Genomic DNA, 17,708 nt, shown 5'->3' on the forward strand with positions numbered 1-17,708 from the left:
CACACATATTCTAGTGTTGAAAGTAACTATTAAAAATGTTATGTGTTTTGTTTAAGCATCTAGAGGAGTAGAAATTCTTATACTGTATTCTTACAGTAGAAGAGAAAGATTTGGGGAGAGAAGGGTCTCATTTGGGGAGAGGAGGGCCAACAGGAGTACAGAAACGCTGCTGTATTTTATTCTTCTAAGCTATAAATCTATTGTAGGGGTTGCAATGTTGGCAGCTGTTAAAAAGACTGAAATAAACTAGGATATTTAGAAAATACATAGAAAATACTCAGATTTTCTTAAAGTTAGTGCAGAAAACTTGGCTAATCACTTTCAAAAGGTATGAAAACAGTTTGAAAAATATGGCCTTGAAAGGTTCGAGTGAAAAACTAAACCTCTGTTTAACCAAGCCATTTGATGTGACTTCTCTCAATCTTTCAAGCAATCTGTGTAAAGTACTCAGCATGGGAAAATTACATCTACAGGGTAATCTTGTAGCAGGGTATTTTCAAACCATTTTACCAGCACTTTACAACCCAATAAAAAGGGTGACTTGACAGCGCCAGGTTTTTTAAAGTAATATTATGTCCTGATGTTCATTTTGTGTCTGTCACCCTGCTTCATCTCAGCAGGTAGGGAAATTGGCATAAAAAGGAACATTATTAAGTTTATGTGATTACCAAACTTATAAATACAAATTAAGATATGTGAAGGAATACACCTGTGTCTGTTCTATCTAGTTATATTCCTTTATAAGAGTCAAGGCTAAAACCAACACAAATGTTTAAATGAAAGTGTTTGGTTCAGAGATAAAATGATATCTGTTGATATAAAAAAAAAATTCCTGGGATCAGATTGGAACTTTACAAATCCTGGACTGAAGTAACTGTTAACTTTAGTCTCAAAAATCCCGTTTTCTATTGTAATCAGGGCACCATGGCTTGTGGGTGACCTTTAGAGACAACAGTATACATCCTTTTCTCACCTTTAATTTCTTAGGATGTGCAAGCAAGAAAGTTAAATTATCACAGGGCTGCAGCAAGTTAAAATTTTCCTCCTTCCTCTGAAGGATGCACGGATGAATAAAGTCAACAAAAATAATCGGTCAGCTTATAACTGCGTTTGAAATTAACACAATGAATATGATGATTTTTAACTGCAACTTAGAATAAGTGTAGTTTACAGATCATGGTGTATGGATAAATTGGATTGTATGGAGTTAAAGACTTTTCAAAACATGGCTGTTTGATTTTGTTATTAGCTGGACGTGTTTTAATGTGCGTTGGGTACAGTTAATACTTTTTGAATATTTTCCTGAATAAAATGTAATTAATCAAATCATATTAAAAAAAAAAAAATCTGAATGATTTTACCACCACTGTTTTGGTTTTTGTGGACCTGTCAAATCATGAATTGACATATACTGAAACAGATTTTTGAGGTCCATAAGGATGACTTTGACCTTTTAAAACCTTTTTTTCCTCTTTTTACTGTCCTTCATTCTTTTGTCATACACCTTATGTTATTCATTGAGCATTTTAAGACTCATAGTTTATGCAAATACATTTTTGTCTTTTTTATTGCTGGTGCTAAATACTAGCTTACATGTGGCAAATTGGTATTTTTTCTTAGATTGAATTAATGACAAAATGTAAATATAGTGCAACTTTAAAACAGGTATTCTGAAATGCAAGTGTGTAAAATTCAGTGTAAAAAAAAAAAAAAAAAGAAAAAATAATGCCTTCAGGAAATAGAACGTGAAATCAGTTATGTTTAACTGATATTTTTCTAAAACACATTGAAACACAGTCGGTAAAATACACTGAAACATTGACCGAACTGCCCATGCATGTCAGAACTGTCAGATAGACCTCAGTAAGGTATGCTGGGTGCAATGAAATTATGAAATATAGACACTGAATACTTCTAAAATATAAAAAGGGTCTTAATGTCAAAAGCATAGTGAGAAATAAAGCATTGATTACCTGAGCAATTTCTCTTTGTTGTTCTCAACATATGTTGGTGGGACATTTGAAACAACCACCTGCATGTCAAGCTGGTTCACAACAGACACCTAGAGGTTGAAAAGAACAATAGGACAAAGACAACGTTACACATATTTGATATTTATGCAGATGCTTAAAATCACAACTAAAGCACCTTATTTATCTTTATTCCATCAGTAACCCGGAACTAAAGAGGTCTTAAACAACATATTTATAACTGAAATGATACCAACTAGATAATGCTCATCATCAGACAGTTACAAGTTTGAAATATTTCAACTTAAATTAGAAACTGTTTTGAATACATATCATCTTCAAAGCTATTCATACTAAATCATTATAAAAAAGAAATTACAAACACACACACCACTATCTCAGCTTTGCTGCTGTGTCCTTTGCCGTAGTTGTCTGTTGCAACCACCTCAAATTTGAAATACGACCTCCTCATGTTGCGGTACATAATAGCCGTCTTCACCACACCGGTGTATGGTTCAATGACAAATCCGTCTTTGCTGTCTTTAGTTTGTTTTCCTGTTGGAGGGGGAATGATCAGTTTGTAGATCATGGAGCTGTAGTTACCAGTGTCTTTGTCCAAAGCCTAGAAAATCAGAAAAAAAAGGATTTCTAATGTTACCACTTCTATGATTATCTTGATCCTAACCTGTGCACAATATCACAAACAAGTAGTGTCAATTTTTATGAACTAGTTCATGATCTAGGTTTAGATCATGAACTTATATGGTATTCTGAACAGCTGATCATCCATTGAAACATTCAATAATTAAGTCAGAAATAACATGTCCCCCCCCCCTCCCCCTTGTATAGCTTCCCTGTCAAAATCATATTTCTTATATTTTCTTTTGAAAATTTTCAGGATGCAATAAAGCTTGCTCTCTTGCACTTGTTTAACTACGAAAAGGCAGTAGGGGGTAAGGTGATTCTGCAAGCAGATCCATTAATCTGTTCTGTCATTGTGGCTAACTATCAGCTCCTGCCCAGACATGCTCAGACAATGATTTATTGCAAGATGTTGCAGAACAGAAATGCATATTGCATACAAAGCATGGAAAAACGTAACCCATTAGAGGCACCACAAGAATTAAACATACTTTATTTGTGTTATGATTAGGGACAAGGGAAATTAAAATGATGCGGACAAAAAAATCCTGACAAAGTTGCTATAAGATATAATTAGATGCAACTCCGGTCTCTTGGAAGCAAGACTACAGTTAGCTAATCTCTTGTTTTGCTATGTTATATAAACTCTCTGCACTACAGTGTACTACATCATATAGTGTTAAGCTATACATACAATGATCTACTTTATACTACAATATGCACACTATTAACTAAGTAAAATAATTCTACTGTATAACTTTACACTACATTACACTTTGCTGAGGTGTATATCATTAAGCATGATATAGAGCTACAGACATTTTTAAAGCTCCTTCTTACTTTTAGAGTAGTCTTTTGACACTTTGTACAATACATTAGGAATCTGGATGATCCTTTGATTAAATTGCTTTAATAAATTCAGGTACCCCCATATAACAAAGCAGAAATCTGGATCCTCTGTCATGTTTTATTTGCATATCATTTGCAGATTACGTATTTGTTGGTTTTACCAAGCCTGTCTTTATTAAATAAAAAAGTAGAAAAAGAACAATGTATTTCAAGAATAGGTTTTAACATATGATCTAAAGAAAATCATCAGAGGAAAGGCTCATGTGAGCTTTTTAATTTTTTTATTTAATTCCTGCCTTTTTTGCATTTTTTGTTCCAGTGGTATTCACTCTATCTTTCACCCAAGAAGTCATTCTCAGTTTACAGCCAGTGGCAGAAGGTGAAGTAACAAAAATGCCATATGTGTCTGATACATAATATTCAAAATAATTGACACGGTAGATAATTGCTTTGCTTTCGCTGTTCTGCTCCCGGACTGACCTTCTGTGCAAAATAAACCAGCAACAATCAGGTGAACTTTTGTGCTAAAACCAATAACTACCTAAAGAGAGACGCTTGGATTTTATATGGTTGTATTTTTGTAACTAAAGTGAGTATTTTTCCAACACCTTTTCAGTATTAAAACATATCTAATTATAGTTATTAAAAAAAAAAAAAGTTTTGCAAATGCAATATTTTTGCCAGTGATGAAAAAACCCATTTCACTGTTTAAGAAAATTAGAATACTAAGAAAAGTTCATTGGAAATTCACAATGTTGCACCCTAATCAGCTAATTAATTTAAGACACCTGCAAAGGTATTCTGAGTCTCTCACTCTAGGTCAGTAGGCTGCACAACCATAGGATGGACTTTTGTCTTGACAGCTGTCCAGGAGGCTGTCATCGACACCCTTCACAAGGAGGGTTAGCCACAAGAGGTCAGTGCTGAAGAAATGGGTTGTTCATCAAATTCTGTATTCAAACATCTTAACAGGATATTTAGTGAAAGAAAAAAGTGTTGAAAAGCTGCACTAGCAATGGGGAGGCCCTTGATAGAGCCTTTAGAGGATTTTCAAGCAAAATCCATTCAATAATATGAGGTAACTTCACAAGTGGTCAATTAAAGCAAGAGTTGGTGAACCACGAGCCGATGCAGACCGATAACTACAAGACAATGTCAGAAACATCTTCATGTGTTAAAGAGAAAGGGAACTTGACTGCTGAGACAGTCTTAGCCAAATACTAAGTACCTACAAATGGACATAGTTTTCTGACACCTGACATTTGTACCTTAATGATTTTTTTTTGTTGATCTAATGCTATATTCTATATTTTTTTAAATAATAGACTTGTGTTTTCTTAGGGCTGACTAATATGGCTAAAAAGAATTGAATCTCTAATTTTTTTTTCTGATTAAATCCAATTAATATATTTCTCTGCTCATATTCTGTACATCTCATATTAAGAAAGGACAAATGGCATAGAATTATTTTCAAAAATTTAAATGATTACTATTTAAAGTGCCCTTCCAATGAAAACGATTCAAACAACAGAGTTGTTTGGCGGCATAGTTTAAGCTGCCGTGTGTTACAGCAAAGGCAGGAGTCATGCTGAAAAATGATCTAACTTATGATTATATAATTTCAACAATCTTTGTCAACTAAAGAATTGTGTCTTTGTTAAAATTTTCATCTTTTTTCACTCAAAAGAAATTTGTGTTTTCCTGACATCCTTAACTCAGGATAATTGTTATTCAGCTGACATCTAACCAACCCAGAGATGTCACCTTTGTCTTCTTCATGGTTTTATATCTGTGGAGACTAAAAGCAAGTCTGCCAGCCTTGGTTTGAAGCCAACAATAGTTCATTCCACAGAGTAGGAAATCTACACAAAAGGAAATCAATTTGTGACAGAGTCCTAAAGCCTCTTGAGCTATAGGGGAGTAGTGTCTTCGTGTTGAATTTCTTAAGTTTGAACCTGGTATATTTCAACATGCACAAACATCTATATTCTTCAGTAAATGGAACACCACATGATGCAGCCTGCCATCTCTAAATCACAAATACCATATTTTAGAGGCATAAAATATAAAAAAAAGTCAACCATGGTTAACCTTTTATTCCAATTAAAAGTGGTAAAGTAATTCTTAAACACACTTTGTGAAACAAAATTACTTTTTGCTGCTTTATATAGAGGACAAGGTAGCATCTGCAATCTGTTATCTCACACTAATCTCACAGCAGATGGTTTTCTTGACCCAAAGATAAGTTTTAACTAGAATATTTAGAACACATGGCAGCTTGCAGGTGATGAAGAAATGTTTAACAGCTAGAAGATGAAAAAATAAGCAATCCAATACTACAGTGGTATTAGATAGGATAGATATTCTGAATGTAACTTTTGTTGTCCTCCCTCCCTGTGACTTTAGGTTTAAAATATTGTTTAAAGAGATTATCTAGGGCTGAACAACATTTTATTGAGAAAAGAAAAAGTTTGAGTTGGGGGGAGAAATATCAACATTTTAACAATTGCTATACTAACGGGTAGAAAAATCCTCATATATAAAACGCAATCAATATGGGGAGAAAAACACACAGTTACTATATGGATTCCTAACAGTAATAAATTAGTCAGAGGCTTGGGAAAAAAAAATCCGTACTGACTTATAAAGGGCATTAAGACCCAATGCTGATCAGAACAAGAGCAGAAAATACAAAGTTTCTCCAGTTTAACCAGGATTTTAGTGTTGTGAATTACTGTAGAGCTTTGCTCACTGATACAGTAAATGATATGTAATTATTGTGGTAAGTCATAGATAGGCTGGTGAAGATTGTCAGTCATCCAGGTCATAGTCATTCCAAAAAAAGTTAAAAATAATCGACTGTACTTTGTTTACCAAATTTGAAGACGTTTCTCTTCCCAACCACAAAGCTTTCTTAATTTAAAATGTCTGGAGGAGCCTTGAGTTCCAGGCTTTATAGAGGAACCCAAAAAAAAAGCCCCAAAAAAGCCTTGTTATGGCATGCAAATTGAACCGAAAACAGGTCCACCCCTTTGTAATGGGGAGTTGTTAGGGTCGTTATTGGTTTGGCTTAACAGGAGCCCAACGTTTCTCCAGACATTTTGAATTGAGAAAGGTTTCCGGATAGAAAGCAGAACGTCTTCAAACTTGGAAAACAAAGTCCAGTGGTTTGTCTTTAGCTTTTTTTTGGAATAGATAGGCTGTTCTCAGTGTTTATTTTTAACCCTCCAAAGGATGCCATTTTGTAAGGTCTCTCAGCTATTAGTCCCCGACAGGTTTTTTTCCTCATTTCTTAATAGTTAAACCAACTTTCAACAATTCAAATTTGACCTGTAGACCTTGCTATCTCTTTGCTCGTGTTATATGGCCACTTGTTATCTATTAAAGCCTGAGTTTGGCACTGCAACCACAACACTGTCAACTTATGTAAGTTTTGGATTTCTCTGTTTTTTTTTGTAAAATAATCTTTTTTTTTTAAGCATTAACTCAAAAAGTTAGGTATGAATAATATGACATAAACCTTAAAGGTAATCCGTTATTATTCTGCTATCCAAAACACAGTGGCTTTAAATTGAGAACATGTAGAGTATAATCAAATTGTTTAATTTTCATAAGGCAGCCTAACAAACAATGCTGTTCTACAAATATGCTTACCAGCTTTGGGAAATAATAGACACTCAAGATGTGAGATAATTGGGTGATACTAATTATCACAAAAAGATAATCAAGAAGCACTTAGACATCGCCTTCCTTCTGCCAGGTCAGATGAAAAAATTCATAGCCTCAATTCCAGATCAAAATGAAAACCTAATTGCCTCTCAGTTGGGTCATAATCTTCACTGGTAAACAATTCATGTTAATTAATTTGTTTTTTTTATAAATGCGTCCTGACAGAATTGCATTAAGAAATGTAAAAAGCCTGCATGATGGAGATAACTAGTTACTACAGAAGTGCTGTGATTTACTGCATTTGTAACATGAAAGGGACTTTTTTTAATTTAAGGTTTTAAATTAAACAAGTCTTCAGGTACATTTCCTTTGTCGTTCTGGTTATACTTGTTCGTCTATGTACTCTTCAGGTATTTAAATGTTTTTTTTTTTGCTTTTGCTCAGCTGGTGAAACACAGCTCATTTTTTTTCTTTCCAAGAAGAAAATATACTTCCTACCTTTACTTGGGAAAACAAAAGAAAAAAAACAAACAAACATTTGGGATGTCTTTACTTTAAGACTTTGACAAATCAAAGAAAATGGAATGTTTGACTCACCAGACCTTAGATTATTTGGGATAAAGTCAACCTGAGATAAAACAGATAAAACAGCCTAACATTATGTTCTAAATATAGCCTACATTTCTGATAAATCATCTAAAAGAAGTGTCAATTTACAATCTTTTACAAACTTTTGCACCCCAATCCAAACTACTCACTGTAACTTTTAAGACCATAAATAAATAGAAGAGCACTATATGCTCTTGACTTCCCTTTGGGTAACTGCCAGATTTGAGAAAGCAGGTGATGTAAGTAGACCTTCTAACAATTCTTGTTTCAGCCTCCTGATCTTGACCTGTCTTGTTCATGTTTTTCTCCCGCCTGCCTTGTCCCTGTCATTCTTGTTGGCTTCTGATCTCTGGACGTCTACCTCTTGCCATGCCTCATGACCAAGTCTGTTTGCCTTTGTCCCTGTCTGGATTGTACTTTCAATCATGTATGACCTGAGGCTGGACCTCAGATCTGCTTAGGCCCCAGTCTCTCTAGAAACCTCTGCCTAGTTAGTGTGTCTCCTATTACTGATTCTGTAGGCTTAATATTTGTATTACATTCTTGTCTAGCCTTTCTGGATACCTCTACCTTGTGGACTGCCGCTTTATGCTTAATCCTCGGATTGAACTCTATCCAACTATGTAGACTATAATTCAGGTCTGCCGGTTTTGTCTAGGCATTAAAGCTCTCAACTGAAAGAAAAAAAGGCAATGACACACTAAGCACCATGTCTTTTAAACTATTGTTAAACCCAGCATTGACAGGTGATTCCAGAGCGTTGTAATAACATAAATGAATAGTGCATAGCTACAAAATAGGATACATTTAATAAATAAAAAGTATAAGAGTGTGCTTTCTCAATCCCAGCTCCCACAGTAGGCCTTATTTCTCCAGTTTTTCTCTTGTCTAGGTGGACTTAAAGAATGAAGCCTTCATTGTGCTAAAATAGATTACTTGTTCCCTGGCAGCAAGAAGGAGGACAAAGGGGTGCAAGTACAAAATGGAGACTTGAGAAAAGCCTGCAAACCCTTCATCAGTTTCACTAGAGATGTTAGAAAAACAAAAAGAATGTTCTGTGAGAATCGAAGTAGAATTCAAAAGCATTTTATTTTTGCTAGACTGTTTCATTCGGGAACTCTAATTTCTTTAGTAGAAAAGTTCAAGCTAGGCTTCAAAAGATGAATGTTATTTCAGAATATGAACCAAAATCATTCTAATTAACATGTCAATTTGCTTTGAACAAATATATTAAAGACAATTATTACATAAAATAAGGAAATGTATAAAATGTTACATTTGAAGTGAAGCAAAATGAGAAACAATATGCCAATCTAAAGCATTTAATATTATATTGTTGAAAAAAAAACAACCTTCCAAGCATCTTGGAGGGAATTTTTAAGGACAAAGGAGCACTTTAACATTGACAATATCAAGGCATCCATTTTGGATGGATCGAAGACGGACCCTAAAAATGTTCAACAAGATAAAAATATAAATTTTGACATTTTAATGGCCTAAATGTTCATGTGATTCTGCAGTATGTCATGAAAAAGCAGTGACTGTTTCTACCATGTCTGAGCTTGGTCCTATGTGATAAGGCTGTCATTAGGAGCAGGAGGATGGAAGTTACATTAAAGAGATATTAAAGTAGAAGAGCAATGCGTAAATCCTCATTAAAATGACATTTCAGCTCTTGAGGGTTCATGGTCAAATAAGTCATTCTTCCCATGTCTTTCACAAGTAGACATGAGTATGCATTGAAATACAAAAGCAAAGCTTGGATGATGTGTATCATTGTCCCCACAGCCTGAAGGTTAACTGTTAAATTGTCAGGTATAATGACCTCTCCTCTAAAAAAGAAAATGTCCCCATGCATGGCTAGTATGTGTTAGTATTGTGAGATGGACTAATTGGACTCCATTGATCAAAATCTCATGTAGTTTAGTGCATGAAAATTATTGAAGCAAAATTCTCAGCATGAAACCATAAATATACTGGATAATTCTTGTAGATGATTAGTGTTTCCAAATCTTGCGTTTTAGAACCACAATCATCTAAATTTTTTAAAACTTATTTGTTGTAATAATTATTGTGACCACAGCTATGTAAATTCTAACATGACTTTAAAAAAATGTAAATGTAAATAAACAAATTGCCATCCTAACCTGAGTTTTTGCTAAAAAAAAAAAATATTGCACAGAAGAGCTGGATTAAGTCATGCTTTCTTCTGTAGCAATGTCTCAATGAAAAAAATAAATCCTAATAAAGAACCAGACTCCAAAAATAATGTTTCACACTCTTACAATCATGTACAGCAAAGTTGCTGAAGCAGATCCAATTTCCCTTTCTATTTCCTCCAAAGCAATTTTCCATGACGGCCCATGTCAGAATTTGCTCTTTCTCAACCTGCCAAAATGTTCTCCACAACAAAACTACACTTTTAATTGCATTTCAAGATTGTGTTATAATTCTAAAATGGCATTGCTAAGCATTAAAAAAAAGAAGTTACAAACTGTCAATATAGTATTGGCTGAAGACAGTCATAGTACTTAGCAGATACAGCCCAGATTCATTTAAGAAAAACAATATTTTAAGCGCAACATCTTGCTGTGAAATCGTGAGTGCAGTTATTGCTGTTGGAGAATGTTGTTTTGCCTTCCTGTAGAGAGCGGTTTTATTCAAAATTAAATAAATACTGCTTTTGATAAAATGTTAATAAAAATTCCATTAAATTAATATCACCATAAAAGAAACAAAATAAATATGCTAAAATAATTTTTATGTTATTTTATTATATTTCAAGATTTTTTTTTAATTTATAATTACTTTATCTATTTCATAATGGAATACCATTTTCTGACACTTTTATTTTGTAAACCTACTTTACCTATTCTGTTAATTTTATTTTTTAACTCTGTTTTACATTTTAAGCTCCTTTTATTGTATTTTCTTATATTTAAATGAGAGGGCGGAGTTTTATCTGTCGGGCGGCGCTGGTAAGAGTTCAGCGACTTAAGATGTGAAAAAATATCGATCAGGAGAAGAAAATAATTGATTTAATAATTAATAATTAAAATAATAATACATTTTTGGCAGCATTTTGCTGAATGCATCAGATGTTTCTAGATTTATTCAGCTGATTTACAATCTCTAAACCCAGAAACATCTCAGAGAATAATTTCACTCCTATGTGCCTGATCGGTCCCAGACATAGGATTCTATGCTACTTCCGGTTTTGATTCAAACATAAGTATAGTATTTTTCAAGTTTTATTCTTTTTTATTTTGTTTTAACCTCATGGTATGTAATGAACTATCTAAAAAAGGTAGACTAGAAAAAACTAAAATGTAGATACAAACAGTGTAATCACATTTTGCCGGACTGATCTGAGCATGGCCAATGATGACATTAGACAGGCAGTTTAACAGAGAATGTTAAATTATCTAATTAGCTAAGAAAAGTCTTTAATTTTTAAAAGAATATGTAGTTAAGCATTATTTTGTTATTTAAGCATGGAACGTATACTTTTAGTACCATAATTACAGGATGGTGACCTGTATGAATATCTGCTTGCACATGCACCAATCAGAATGGAAGTTTTGGACACATGATATTAATCTGGCATTTATGACCTAACACCCAATAAGATTTAAAGGTTTCCTCCATTTATGTCTAATGTCTATGTCTAAACTAATGCTTCCATAAATAGAAATACAATAAACTACAAATTCAACTTTCCGCTATATAAATTTTGTTGTTTTTTACCTTTTAATCTTCTCTTGTTTAGTACAAAACTAATGTTTTGTATTTGCAACAGGCTAATGTAGGGAACTCCCTTTTCTCACAAAACTAGGAATCTGAAAAAGCTACAGTCTGGTATTTCAGTGTCACTGTGCAAAGTCTAATAAGGCAGGATTGATGTTAAAGATAATTAAACATCAAGGCCCAGACTTTTGTGCAAGTGAATTCAATCGAGTCTTTTGTGGAATCCAACTTAATTAAAACATATTGCTTATTTAAAGATAGAGCTTGAAAGAAACATGCTTTGTGATTCCCTTTGGATCCTGAAAGGTGTTTTAATGAGACTGGAATCACTCAAGCTGTTCATGGCTATTTGAAGTTCCTCGTAGATAGGCAAAAGGGAGCTATTTTCCAGCAGCAGATAAAGAGAAACAAGTGGTGATATTATCAGCTAATCCTGTTAGTTACTGTGCATCTGAAAACCTCAAATACAGCGACAGAAAGCCACACAGGGTCTGCAAGCAGGATTGTAAATTGTAAAAGCACTTTATATATTTACCTGCACTTGCAAGACTGAGGTGAAAGTTTTGGCATCCTCTGCAACTCCTCCAATGTAAAGAGATCTGGTGAACACTGGTGGGTGGTCATTCTCATCCTGGATATCAATCACCACCCTAGCTGTATTTGCTATGAAAAAAAAAAGAAAAAGAAAACCGGTGAATACACTTATTTTTCAGACATAAACAAAAGTAGGCTCAGGTGAAAGATATATGAAGTTACTGAACAAATTCAATCTGAGGCACATATGAAGACGTCAACTTAGATTTTTGGAAAGAAAACTACACTAAAAACAGTTTAGTTTAATTTTACCAATCTGATTAGTTGTTATGTGTCCACCCAATCCTTTGGTTAAACAACCACTCACATTTGGTAGTGTTTTAACCAATACAAATTGGTCACTTTGACAAATATATGTTGGTTAAGTTCTGTAGTATAGCAATTAGACACTACTTTATACTAATGTTACAACCAAGGTTAATGCCAGGTGCCATTAGCCACTAGCACGCTGTACAGTATATGTCCACATCACGGTAATTGATCTCTAGGTCCAGAAATATTACACACTCTGACTACAGCTAAACAGTCAGATTGGTAAACCATCTGTTGTCATTTTTATGGTTAACCAATTGAATTGTTTGATAGGAAAACAATGGCTTGGTAAGTTTCTGAGCATTATATTGGTTAATCTAACCAAAATTGGTTTAACCAACTAGATTGCTTGTTTTTCCCAACCAATCTATTCTTAGAACGTAGCACAGGCAACTTTCCCTGTAAAAGCTGCTTTCATGGCAGGTAGTTGAAATATAACAAGCAGACAGGTCATTGATCTTGCTTTAAAATCATTTTTTTTAAAGCTTAATACAAGTTTAAATAAATATGATGATTCTTTGGGTCATGCTGGCTTGGATGATTACTGCTAAATTAAAAGATTTCTTTAGCAAGAAACTCACAAACGCTAAGGGGAAAATATCTATTGAATAGGCTATAATATTTAATGGTCGTATTGGGTCATCAATGTATATTAGCCATTTTTACATATGTATAGTAAATTGGTTTTGCTGTCCATGAAAAGTGCTCACTCAGAGTCAGTTTACTCTTAGAGTGTGTCAGCCTCCTCCTCCAATTAATAAAGGAATGCTTTGTTTCTTATCCAACTGTTGTGAGTGATACCTTCAGCAGACACTCTAAACAATATGTAGAGTTAAGAACGTCTGGTTTGACTGTCCTCCTGACCGTCCTTAATTCTTCCAAGATTTAATCAAATTACAATTTCAATTGATTATCACTGATCTGCTATGGTAACTGAAGTCATTTATCAGCATATTTCTATTTGCTATCAGACAAACCAATAATTAGTTGATTTTTTTATTAACACAATCATTAGTGGCTAATTTATAGGTTATGGCTATTCAGACATAGCAGAGCCATTTAGCCTTTTAATGCTACTTTAATAGCATGAATTGTACATAACCTCAGAAATAGTCTATAGTGTGTAATGCATGTTAGTAACATGACATTTAGTGATCTCACTATAACTGGGAAATATGCTTAACTGATACTGAATTTGTCAGTCCTTCAGATTTGGATATTTCTCTGTACCAAGCACTTTGAAATATGTTGGAAGCCAGTATCAAAAGTCAATTATTGTTTCAATCATTATGTTGGATTGGTTTTCAAAGTTCATGCACAGAAAACATTATTATTGAAACAAAACGTATTTAGAGCTTTTGTGATACAGCCAAATTCACAGAAGAGGAAAGAAAAGAAAAGAAAAGAAAAAGCAATATCTTATGATTAATAAGTAATGGGAACTTGGAATGACTTGCTTCTCCACTCAAACATGGAAATTTGATCCATGCCCATGTAAAGCTGCCCCATAGCCCATTAAAAAAACCCCAAAAACAATAAAACTAAGAATAAAATTACAAATTTGTATAAATTGAAATTAATTTGAAATGACAATTTTCCTGAAACACAAGAAAATGAAAACAGTGATAAAATCATTATTAAAAAAAACTTAAAGCAAACTCTTTAAAGAAAGCACAAACCAAGAAGATGATACAAACATCAATATAAAACATCCTCTAGACAGAATGCTGAAACATTTATGCAGGGGGAAAAAAAGCAGTATTAGCAGAGTCCTATTGATTTCCTTGCCTGGTGAGAGCAGGAAAGAACTGGAAATTTGCAAATGACACAATGATTTGTTGCTTTAATCCCAGAAGAAATTTTGAATTCAAATCGCTTTAATGAAATGAGAACAGCATGTGGTAAACACTATAATTAAGGAAGATAAGTGAAAGCTCCCGAGCCGAGCTTCAATTATGAAGAACAGAGATATGAAGTGAAAAGCAAAAGAGGAAAAAGGACATAAAGAAGGAGACCAGTAGAAAAAGGAAAAATGGGTAAAGAGATTGAGACTAATTAGATCCATTTACACATTAGCTCTCATCATAAATATAAGCAAAAGTTTTTTGTTTCCCTTTAAAAGTGCAAGTAAAGGAGTTTGTAAGACCACAATGTTTAGCTCAACAGCATCAACAGTAAAGCTTGCTTGGAGACTTAGATATTTAAGTATATAGATGTTAAAAGCAGTAAGGAAATACAAGCCTCATAAAGCAACAGTAAAAGCAAGAAGCATCTCATTTATAAAACATGAGAAGCTGTAATGTTGCCAAATGTTTGCCAAAGTATAATTGCCTAAAAAAGCCAATTACTGAAACCAGTAGGCTTGTCTAGATAGAAAAGACCAACCAGTTTAGCATGAACTGCTTTGAATTGGGACTGAGTCAGACTGTACTGTATGTAATTAGATATGAATTTGTTAATTCAAACTGCATAAAAATTGATTCACTCCAATTGCATTTGCAACAAAGTGCACTCCATATGATTGGAATGGTGTCGGACTTGTCAAATACAGGGGTTTTTGCTTTAACGAAATGTCGCAAAGAGCCATAAAAATATCCATATTAAGACCCACTATAAGTTACGTAAAATGAAATTATTAACAGTTTAATTAGAATAAAATTAATGATTAAAAAATTATTACAACCATCCCTGGTATTTAAAAGGATTCTTTTCTACTTTTCCATATCATTTTTATTACCTAAACAAGTTATATGATCAAACTAAACAAATAATCCTCAACCAATCAATAAACTTACTACCAACTTATTTAAATGTATTCATTTAAATACCATTCCTTAGAAATTGGTAGTGTTGCCTCAAACTGTTTGACTTAGGTTAAACATTTTGGATATCCATTCCCCCATACACAACTGCTTTAACTACATCTGGTTTGTAGGGGTAAAATTTGGCAACAGGTAATAACTGGTGACTTATAAAGGTATAGAGGACAATCTTTTATTTCCGGGTGGATCATCTAAATAAGTGGTCCTCCTTATTGTCAAGCATTCTGGTGATATGTTTACGTAAGTGCGACCTACGTGCTCTCCCCATTAACTCTCTTTTTGTGTGCATGCGCATTTTCAGCCGCATATGTGTGGTGAGCTACGGTTTCAGACAGTCATCGAAGCTCACCTTTCTCACCGCGGTTCTTTGAAAATGGCCGCTGGTCTTAAGAGAAAAAGTGTCTACGAAGTCTATGAGAAGAAAAGAAATCCTCAGAAGAGGCAGATATATCCCAGAATGCTTTGCACTGAGATCTTTCAGCAGCCCGCTGTTGCCATAGGCTGTCGCTACCCGACAGTGGTGACTAATAACAAAGATGGCGAAGGCACCGAGCAGTGGAGGCGGAGTTGCGTAACCAATGGGAAACAAAAAACAGTGATCATCTGTATGAACGGTCAGTTGAATAAGTTTGCTATAAAGTCCAATATATAGTCCCTGCTCTATATAATGATTGAGGGATTTAGGGGTTAGGGTGGATGTTCGGACACAGTATGCTTATATCAGCTATGAGAACAGCAAATGGGCTCATGCATGCTCTTGCGTGTGCATTTTTTTAAAGTGGAAAGGGCGGGTCTATGAAAAAATCCTCACAATACCTTTAAGTCCCCTGGTCTGCCTATGCAATTTTACCAATTAAATCACAGCAAGGTTGCATCACATCAAACCTGAGAGAGGATGTGTTTACGTCTATTAAACTTTTAATACTAGTTCCAATCTGATTACAGAAAAAATAAAACAAAGATAAAATAAAACAGGCAAAAAATAAAATAAAATCATTCACTGTGAGCTGAAATATATTTCTCCTTATAAATGGAAATAAAGAAGCATAGTAAAAATTTAATAGATTAATCCACTTTTAGAAAAGTGCAATGCTTCAGCCAACAGTTCAACTTACACTTTGTGGGAGCTCGAAGGTTTGATGACACCACTCTCATGGAGTCTGCTTCAACCTTAAGAACATAGCTGGAATTGGTTTCATAGTCCAGAGGCTTGGCTGTGTATAGTTCCCCAGTTGTTTCATTTAATGAAAACACATCTGTGGAGAATATAGCAATACTGATTAAAAAAGTGTTTTTGAAAGGAGGGAATGGCTTGAGAGTGAGCAGTTTGAAAGAAAGCTGTGCAATCTGGTCTGAGCTGTTGTCAGAGACGTTTGACCAGAGAGAGACCTGTGCACTGGTCAAATCTCCATAGGAAAACTCTAAGTGCACTCACCTTCCTCATTCCCTTCAATGATGGAATACACAATGGTTTGATTGACGGCTGCTGCCATGATGACTCCCACTGGGGTTCCAACAGCAGCCTCCTCACTCACTGGTGAAAATCTAGGAAAAGATAAATCAGTAAATATTAATAGATCGTAAAAATCCATGTGATGATTTCTGGCCTACATTTTTTTTTGAAGAGGAGCTGAGATAGATAGATAGATAGATAGATAGATAGATAGATAGATAGATAGATAGATAGATAGATAGATAGATAGATAGATAGATAGATAGATAGATAGATAGATAGATAGATAGATAGATAGATAGATAGATAGATAGATAGATAGATAGATAGATAGATAGACTGTATTTAGGACAGGTAGAAGAGGTTGTGAAAGAAATATTTTCCACATCTAATACATTTTTCTGAAACAAAGCTGCAAGAAAGTCCTACAATAAATTTTGGACAAATCATGTGTTGACATAATAAAGACCTGGAATGCAGTGGGGCAGCAAGTCAACCTAGAAAAGAACATTTAAATATACTAAGAGCTTAATCCTGAATATTAAACCTTTAAAAAGACATACTACAGAAAACCAATTAGTTCTAAAGTCATCTAAATAAACAAAAGTAAGAAATAAGGACTGCTAGTTATCAATCTTTGAAGAAATTGATCATTTAAATATCTACAAGCCAAATTACAATTTGGTCTTGAGAGACTTTTATTGAAGTGTAAATTTCAGACTTACTCTCTGACTGGGGAGGTTAAAAGAAAGCAAAATACTCTTTAGATACATATTTATTTATCCAGTTAAATCACAATCAGTTCATCAATATTTTGGTTGTTTGCTATACTCTCTAATTATCCAATGTGCTCAAATGAAATCAAATTTTATCAGGTCAATTGCAGAGAATGGCGAGCAAATCAAAGTTGATCATATTTTCAATATGCAATGTTTAAGATTATTCGTCCACATCCATTGTGTATTCTCACACATATGTGCGGGATATAAGTGGGGAGCCTGAAGCAACTATTAGCCAAAATCTGTTCAAAAAGGCTTGAGT

The 17,708-nt window shown here is 34.0% G+C and overlaps 1 protein-coding gene across 5 annotated transcripts in view; it reads right to left on the reverse strand.

Moving 5' to 3' along the window:
* The window catches only part of LOC119780510 (protocadherin-15-like), a 336,939-nt gene that overhangs the window by 59,351 nt on the left and 259,880 nt on the right, over positions 1 to 17,708 (reverse strand). For all 5 annotated transcript variants that reach the window (XM_038280587.1, XM_038280586.1, XM_038280585.1 and 2 more), the window contains 5 exons: positions 16,650 to 16,759; positions 16,330 to 16,470; positions 12,022 to 12,149; positions 2,362 to 2,592; positions 1,974 to 2,062 (listed from right to left, as the gene is read on the reverse strand). In XM_038280587.1, the coding sequence (XP_038136515.1) occupies positions 1,974 to 2,062; positions 2,362 to 2,592; positions 12,022 to 12,149; positions 16,330 to 16,470; positions 16,650 to 16,759 (699 nt within the window). The remainder of the gene's footprint in view (positions 1 to 1,973; positions 2,063 to 2,361; positions 2,593 to 12,021; positions 12,150 to 16,329; positions 16,471 to 16,649; positions 16,760 to 17,708) is intronic.

The sequence above is a fragment of the Cyprinodon tularosa genome, unplaced genomic scaffold (assembly GCF_016077235.1).
Source record: "Cyprinodon tularosa strain WSP-4 unplaced genomic scaffold, ASM1607723v1 ctg161, whole genome shotgun sequence".
Classification (NCBI taxonomy): domain Eukaryota; kingdom Metazoa; phylum Chordata; class Actinopteri; order Cyprinodontiformes; family Cyprinodontidae; genus Cyprinodon; species Cyprinodon tularosa.